Source organism: Oreochromis niloticus, linkage group LG3, assembly GCF_001858045.2.
Source record: "Oreochromis niloticus isolate F11D_XX linkage group LG3, O_niloticus_UMD_NMBU, whole genome shotgun sequence".
In the NCBI taxonomy this organism is placed as follows: Eukaryota; Metazoa; Chordata; class Actinopteri; order Cichliformes; family Cichlidae; genus Oreochromis; species Oreochromis niloticus.
In genome coordinates this window covers 75,659,733-75,668,544 of record NC_031967.2, presented here as the reverse complement: position 1 = coordinate 75,668,544, position 8,812 = coordinate 75,659,733, and the positions used below count along the sequence as shown (strand labels likewise).

General features: G+C 43.2%; 1 protein-coding gene across 1 annotated transcript; it reads left to right on the top strand.

The window, feature by feature from the left end:
- Positions 1–74: 74 nt before the first annotated feature.
- Positions 75–8,812, top strand: LOC109199807 (nuclear factor 7, brain-like). The gene is made up of 2 exons (XM_019355142.2): positions 75–192; positions 6,712–8,812. The coding sequence occupies exon 2, from the start codon at positions 6,729–6,731 to the stop codon at positions 8,112–8,114; it is 1,386 nt and encodes a 461-aa protein (XP_019210687.1). The 5' UTR covers positions 75–192; positions 6,712–6,728; the 3' UTR covers positions 8,115–8,812.

The window sequence follows — 8,812 nt, the reverse complement described above, 5'->3', positions numbered from 1 at the left end:
CAATGAGACCACACCTGCATCACACTCAGCCACAATAAGACCTAGTCACATTAGTCACTCTGTCTGCAGTATGTTTGTGTGTGTGGTGGAGAAAGGGAGCGGAGCAGACTTTACCCTGCCTGCAGGAAACTGTCACTCAGTCGCTACACCAACAACAACCCTGCGACCAGCCTAGGACCTTCACAACAGCCAGTGAGTACAAACTAGGAGAACTGGAAGGAGAGATTCACAGCTGGGCAGGGGCGCGGGGGCACCTGATTAGCAGCCAGTTTGTCTTCACTGATCCTGGCTCTGTTCGCTCTGATCTCATAGGTCCAGCTCCAAGTTCAGTCATTTGACCGAACACCTCACCTGTAACATCATAACAGGCAGAGATGGGAAGTAATGAAGTACAAATACTTTGTTACTGTACTTAAATAGAATCTCGGGCATCTGTACTTCACTTGAGTATTTATTTTTCTGGCAACTTTTTACTTTTACTCCCCAAAATTTTACACAAATATCTATACGATATCATCTATAGTGTTTATACTGAGGGGTTAAAGTGGGCCTGAACAAGTGCAGGTGTCCGTATGTTGTTGTCAGCATCTAGCCAGTGCTACAGAAGAGGAATGAGCACAACATGAGTGACATTTCAACACAACATAACATTTCTATCAGCTCAACAAACATCAGCAAACACACAAATTGTTTGTGTGCAGTTTGTCTCAGTGTGTTGCAGCTAAAGGTCCAGCTGATGTATTTCACAGAGAGAGAAAAGAAAGAGAAATTAGAGTTTAGATTCCAATAAAGTTGGTGGAAAGTTTTTATTGTTAATGTAACTAGCCCCACCTGTGTTTACTCTTAAGTGTTAACTTCAGGGTGACTTTTTGGCAGTCGCTCCAAGAAGTATTCATATCATGGTTGAGGATAGAGTGGACTCAGGCGCGGAGCTCTGAATGCAAGCAGTGCATTTATTTACAGTGGAATAAAGGTTGACAATATTTTGAATGTGCAAATAGTGGTTGGTCGTGTACTCCTTCCCATGCTCAGACCGTGCGTGGTACTGAGTGCCCATTTCTCCTCCAAGTGTCTCCTCGTGCTCGTGAATCTCCTCCGTCCCAGTTCCTGGTCTCACACACACGCGCGCACCGTCCAAACCTGACAATTCAGAGCTGCTCTTTTGATTACAGTTACCAACAGGGTTAACTGATGAACTGGTGGAGAAAAGATGATGACGCTGGTCTTAAATACAGTCTCGCTGATCATTAATGAACAGGGTCAGGTGAGTTGCATAGGTAAGAGGACAAGGGCTCTGCCCCCGGGCAGATACCAGAGAGTCATGGCAAAACACTGGAAAAGTACCAGAGACTCACCGAGACCATGACAGCTATATGTTGTCAGTATAAACAATGGCAGTAAGAAGCATAGTCTACAATAGCTCTATATACCTTTATTATCAGTTTGATATTAATTTTCAACATTGATGAAAATGTCAGATCTAATGGGACATATTTAAAATATTTAAATAGTACTTTCTATATGTTGAGAATACACGCCACATAATTGCAAAAATCATACTTAAAAGGCTCTTTGTAAGTTCTTGACCAAAAAATCATTAAATTGCCCTTGAAGGCCTCGGTAGATGAAAGACAAAATTTGATGGATTAATAATATGACCCCATTTATTCTCTCTCTAAAAGCCCCCTTTACTCTGTTAATGTGTTATCATGTGTAATGGAATTTCTTTTACTTATGTACTAATCACATTATTTTATTGTATAATGCCTTGGAGCCACTGGATTTTAACATGTCTGACACCCATACTGTAAGAAGGAAGTTGGGGGGAAACAGACAACTCCACAGGAAGAGTCTTTTGTCTCTTCGAGGACTCTGGGAGGTAGCAAGGGAGTGTGAACCTTAAGGTGTGAAACAGCTGTACTGCCTTTTGTTCCTGGAGAAGGTATTTAACTGAGAGCCACACTAGGCTCAGGGAGACTCTGCTGACCCTGCCCCGCGGTCATGCAGGCTCTCCACCAAGCTTGGTTTTCTGTTCTGTGTGTTTGGATTAAAGAATGTTAGCTACCGCTCACCGCTCATCTGCAGGCTTTATTTAATGGAAAACTTCCACAACAGAATGGCGCTGTGAGCAGGATGGTCCGTGTGGTCGCTGAACAACGGTTCCGTGGACGGGCTGATCACCCCTGAGGAAAAAGGTACCTTTGTCCTACCGGCTGTTGAAGCAAAGGAAATGGAGGAGTCACGGAGCCGCGTGTTTCAGCGACCACCGAGACCATCGATTTTGAGGGGACTCCTGCAGATGGGTGAGTGATAGCTAACTTGTAACAAGTCACGAGAGTTTTGTGTCTGGCAAGAAGTGAGCGTGTTGCAGCCTTCGGGGAGCCCAAGAAGGTGTGTTACGACCTTCCAGGGCAAGAGCTCCGAGGGAGTCTTCGTGTAGAATCACGGAGAGTCTTCGTGTAGAATCACGGAGTGACATCCCTAGCGTCTTCTAAAAGATCCTAACTTCTTCAAAGGAGACTGGGGGTGGCGGTGTTCGTTCCTTGGTCCGTAGAAGGCAAGGAACCTCACGGGGGACGCCTCGTGTAGTAGGAAGAGAATCTAGATTCCAGGGGCAGTCAGCGGAGCCGGATTAGTGGCTCGAGAGGCGACTGCGGCAGACGTTCCACCAGGCGGCCAGGGACAAAACTCAGTGTGTGACTGTATGTTAAGAACTGTGGGTAAAAGTATGTTGTGAGATGAAAGAGAATGGTTGTGTGGGAAAAGTTGTTGTGTGTGTAAAAAAAACAGAGAAAAATGGGGTTCAAAATGTTGAAAATAGGGAACAAAAACAAGAAAAAAAAAAAGAGAGGAGTGTAGAAATGTGCGTAAAAGTTGTTTCCAACTAGCGGGAGACGGTGGTACTGCAGGCCACCAGCTCCCCTAGGGTGGACACACACACAAAATTAGCAGAATTGTTGATGAAAATAAGTAAAAAAAAATAGGAAGAGGTTTTGGTGATTTTCAATGTAGAACAACTACAATCTTTCTGGGTTTTTAAGAAAGGGGAGTTTCAGAACCAGAGAGAGGAGATGTGTTGTTTTAAGCAGTGATAAGAATGATCAAAATGTCTCAGTGTGTCATTTGCAGGTGAGGAGCAGACCCTGATCAATTTTCCACATGCAGCAGTCGGGAAAAAACTATAGGTTAACATCATTAGAAACACTCAAGCCAAGTTTTGGCTGAATTGTTTTACAGCTTAACTTCCATGCGTTTGTCACCCTGAGAACACAAGCTCCAAGAATCTCTCCCTGAAGACAAGAAATGCAGTTCCAGAACAATGAGATGGATCTCAAGAGCTCACAGCAGTATCCTGAGCAGTGAAGAAAAGGCCCAGCAGCAGCAGCAGCAGCTGTGCAAGACAGTGACAGCAAGGAGAAAAATGGCCTCATCACCACTGGATGGATGGATGTGCATTTAGAACGAGCTGCAACTTCACTGTGTGTGAATGGACCTTTGAAAAGACTGTCTGAGTTGGACATTTGCCACTTTTGGAGCAAAATGGCAAGATGAGACAGTGGAAAACACAGGACAACTGACTCTCACTGGACTGCTGCAAGGGGGAGAGATGAGATGAGACCACAGTGGAAGGAGAACATGGAGGACATGGCTGTTTTAGTGTGGGAACTGAAATTTGGGTTTAGGAAACTGGGAAGAAAAACGACTGCCTTGCGTGGAGAATTGAAAAGTGTCTGGAGCACCGCAAAGAGGAGAGGTACACAAAAATTACACAAACAGAAAAATGCATTAATCCTACTAACACAAACACACATGCAATGAAGCTCATGAAGACCAAATAGCATTTTAAGCATGCATTGCTGTTACCATCATCTTGTCCGGTTCACTTAGTGGGTTAAGAAGTGATACATAGACTAGTGAACTAGCATTATTTTGGGCAAGGATGATTGAATCATTGCAGGGGTGAACAGAATGCTGCAGGGGGGTCAGATGAGTGGAGACTAATAGATTATTGAGTTTCTTGTTTCTGATGTGTGGGGGAGGTCTTATCATAACACACATCTGGTTACATGGGGGAAAACAAAACTCATTATCTAATAGAATATTGTTGTGTGAAGTGTGTGACTGGTGGATGAAAGTTTTGGGGATTTAGTATTTTCCTTTGGTACCACTTTGAACCTGCCAATTAGTTTTGTTTTGATCCATCATTCTGAGAGAGCATGCTTAGACAACTTCTAAAAAGAGGCCTTCATATTTTTTTATTTTTAACAGTGCACTGAGATATTTTTTTTTTTTTGTTTAGCAATTTTCTCTTTTGAAGCAGGCCTGCAAGATCGGGATCGAAAGCGCTACACAACATGTTGAACAATCGCAAGTGAGTTTCTCCAAAAATTAAAATGGGCTCGGGAGAAAGCCACTTATTTGGGACAATCAGAAAACAAGTCCCTGCCAAAAAGGATTCGGCGAGGTAATCCAGTCTAAATTCTTTTTTCCTTTTTTGAAATGACGTCATTGCTGGCAGTAGAAACTTATTGCGTCACGAAGTTCTCCTGTCAGCAAATAAAAAATGGGGACTGACTGGACTGACAAAAGCTTTGGCTGACTTGACACTAGTATGCAAGATTGCACCTCCACCTAGACAGTGACAAAAGGGTGGATGTATGTATGTTTCTTTTTACAGGAGCAGAAAGGTGACAGCAACATCCTGGGTTGCATGGGCTTTTGGGCCATGCTGATTTAACCTTTTAATTGCCACTTTCTGTGTCTTTGTGAATTTACCAGCGGTGTGTTATTCTTGACCTTGTATTGTTTACAGTGCAGAGGTCACTGTGAGAATGTGTGCATACAGATGCGCTGTGCTAACATCTATTTTTTCCCACAGCAGAGGGTTAATCATATGATCTAATCACATGATCTACAGCAGGACACACCGGTGGCTAATGTTTTACCTTTTTCTTACAACAGGGCCTGGAGTGAAACTACTCCAGGGGAAAATCCCTGGGAATTTTTAAGTGACAATGCACAACTTTATTGTGCATGTCCAATTGTGTTAAACTAACATTTGGCAAAAGACGGTTTTCCGGGGAAGTTTTCATTTTTAAATTGCAGAGACCGTGACATGAGAGATATGGAAGAAGAGACTGAAGTGCAGATCCAGACCACGACCGGGAGAGAAGGCTTCAAGAGGACCAGTGAGAAGCAGGGACCATCTGCAGGACAGCAGACAAACGACAGTGGGCTGCACCACTGGGCTTCGAAAGGATTGTCACGAGGAGATTTTGAACAGCAAAATCTTAAAATGAAAGAGTTTCTACGTTGACGTTGAGGAAGACAACTAAGGTGTACGACGTGCTCTGCCTTAAATCTACAGCCACGTTGGAACAGAAATCGAGGGATGAAGAGAGCGTGCCAAGCTCCAAAGGTGACAGCACAGAGGGAGATCAACGTTGGAATTATGACTCTGTAAATGGCACAGACACCAGGAGCCATGACTGTGACTGAAAATGACCACCTAATGCTGTTTCACTTTGCCATGCAAAGTACTTTGACACTCTGGAGAAGACCTTTCCTCTGTATAATTGTTGTAGCCATTTGCATGTGAGAGCTTAGATTGTGGGGAGGATTAAAGATGAACAAAGGGTGGTGAGAGAACAGTGAAGTGAGGATACACAGTGTGAAACTCCTTTAAGTGTACAATAATGTTGATGTGATTACAGAATGTCAGGAAAGAAATTCTGGTTTTAATGTGATTCTTGATTTAAGAATCAAAGGGTGGGATTGTAATGGAATTTCTTTTACTTATGTACTAATCACATTATTTTATTGTATAATGCCTTGGAGCCACTGGATTTTAACATGTCTGACACCCATACTGTAAGAAGGAAGTTGGGGGGAAACAGACAACTCCACAGGAAGAGTCTTTTGTCTCTTCGAGGACTCTGGGAGGTAGCAAGGGAGTGTGAACCTTAAGGTGTGAAACAGCTGTACTGCCTTTTGTTCCTGGAGAAGGTATTTAACTGAGAGCCACACTAGGCTCAGTGAGACTCTGCTGACCCTGCCCCGCGGTCATGCAGGCTCTCCACCAAGCTTGGTTTTCTGTTCTGTGTGTTTGGATTAAAGAATGTTAGCTACCGCTCACCGCTCATCTGCAGGCTTTATTTAATGGAAAACTTCCACAACACATGTCATTATACTGTAAAGTGGAAACCGAAGGTTGTTCTTATTTTCTTCAATCAATGATGAATAGTAAGATGTTCTAGCTTTACAGAGGGCTTTTTTCATAGATGATGCAGTAAACTCTTTCTCCAGGCTAAATGATGATCTTCTAAATTAGTGAGACATCATGTCCTCTCCAACATATGAGTTATCTGCACATCTTTGAAAGTTAGATGAGGGAGCCAAGAACTTCTGATTTTAATTTTTTTCCCCAGAGGAGCCAAAGTATTCAGAGTCATATACATATAATTAATTAACTTAAAATCGTATTAATAACTAAGATAATTGACTTCTGTCAGAGCAGCGCTCAGGTGGCTGCTCTGGTTTGCTACAAGGTATTGAAGCAGATAATACTGGATGAATTATATTGTTAAACTTCATTACAGCACTGTTTAAATGTGAGTTTGTGCAAAAACACAACATGACTCAGTTTCAGTGACGGTAGTAGAGGAGGGAGGGGAGCCAGGACTGACTGTACTTCCTGTCTGCTGTTTTCAGCTTCACTCACAGACTCAATGGCTTCCAGATCAGAGGAGGATCTCTGCTGTCCGGTCTGTCAGGAGGTCTTCAGAGATCCTGTTCTTCTGTCATGTAGCCACAGCTTCTGTAAAGACTGTCTGAAGAGATGGTGGAGAGAGAGACCAACACACAAGTGTCCACTTTGTAACAGAAGATCTTCAAAGTTTGAACCACCTTTAAACCGAGTTTTAAAGAACCTGTGTGAGTCGTTCTTACAGGAGAGAGATCAGAGAGCTTCAGAGGCTCTCTGCAGTCTGCACTCTGAGAAACTCAAACTCTTCTGTCTGGACCATCAGCAGCCAGTTTGTGTCGTCTGTTGCATCTCAGAAAATCACACCAAGCACAGATTCAGACCCATCGATGAAGTTGCACAACAACACAAGAAGGAACTTCAGGAAACTCTGGAGCCCTTAAAGAAGAAGTTAAAGGTTTGTGAACGAGTTCAAGTGAAGTTTGGTCAAACAGCAGAACACATTAAGGTCCAGGCCCGACACACAGAGAGGCAGATTAAGGAGCAGTTTAAGAAGCTTCACCAGTTTCTAGCAGAGGAAGAGGAGATCAGGCTGGCTGCACTGAGGGAGGAAGAGGAGCAGAAGAGTTGGATGATGAAGGAGAAGATGGAGGCTCTGAGCAGAGAGATAGCAGCTCTTTCAGACACAGTCAGAGCCACAGAGGAGGAGCTGAGAGCTGAAGACGTCTCATTCCTGCACAACTACAAGGCTGCAGTGGAAAGAGTCCAGCGCTGCCCCCTGCTGGATGATCCACAGCTGCCCTCAGGAGCTCTGATAGACCAGGCCAAACACCTGGGCAACCTGACCTTCAACATCTGGAACAACATGAAGGACATGGTCTCCTACACTCCTCTCATTCTGGACCCAAACACTGCTTATCCAAACCTCATCCTGTCTGAAGATCTGACCAGTGTGAGAGGAGGAGGAGAGAGGCAGCAGCTTCCTGATAATCCAGAGAGGTTTGATTTGTTCTGCTCCCTCCTGGGCTCTGAAGGCTTTAACTCAGGTACTCACAGCTGGGATGTTGAGGTTGGAGACAGTGTAGACTGGGACTTGGGTGTGTTAGCAGAATCTAGCCAGAGGAAAGGAAATAAACGGTCTGGATTATGGGAAATAGGGTTAAGTTCAGGTAAATACTATGCACGCTCACCATCAGCTCCATTCACTGCTCTCTTAGTACAGAAGAAGCTCCAGAGGATCAGAGTGAATCTGGACTGGAACAGAGGAAAGCTGTCGTTCTCTGATCCTGATACTAACACACACATACACACCTTCATACACACTTTCACTCAAAGGATGTTTCCATATATTTACACTGATGATAAAGTGAAGGTGTTGCCACTGAAGTTGTCAGTGGAGCAGATGAGTTGAGGATAATTATACACTGCTCAAAAAAGGGGGAACACAAAAATAAGACATCCTAGATCTGAAACAATGAAATACACATATTCTCATTAAATACTTTGTTGTTCTGTCCACATGTTGCCCTTGGGCTCCATTTTTGAAAAACATAATGTCTCTTTTCATTGCTATTCTGATAATATTCAAATTGCCTCGACTTTACTGGGGATGTTTCATCTTCACTACATCCTCTGTTTGACTGTTTGAGGGATGTCAAAGACTTATCATGTATCTCTCTGACTCTAAATGAAAAGAAGATGGAAATTATTGTTTTTGATAGAAATATGCCTCTGGGACAACTACCTGGTACACTTGGGCCTGTTGCTATTCACCTCACTGATGCTGTTAGGAATCTTGGATTTTTTATGGATAGTTCCTTCAAACTGGATAAACAGGTGTCTACTGTGGAAAAACTAGCTTCCATCAACTATGCCAAATTTCTAAGGCTAAACCTTAACCTTAATGCAAAGATCTAGAGAAACTTATTCATGCATTCATCACAAGACTAGATTATAGTAACTTTCTTTACTTGGGCCTCCAATCTTCCCTCCTTCAGCGATTGCAGTTGGTCCAAAATGACGCAGCACGTCAGTGTGATTTTCATCTGGCTCTGCATTTATATTATGTAATTATTTTATATCTGTAATTGATATTTTATATTGTTATTT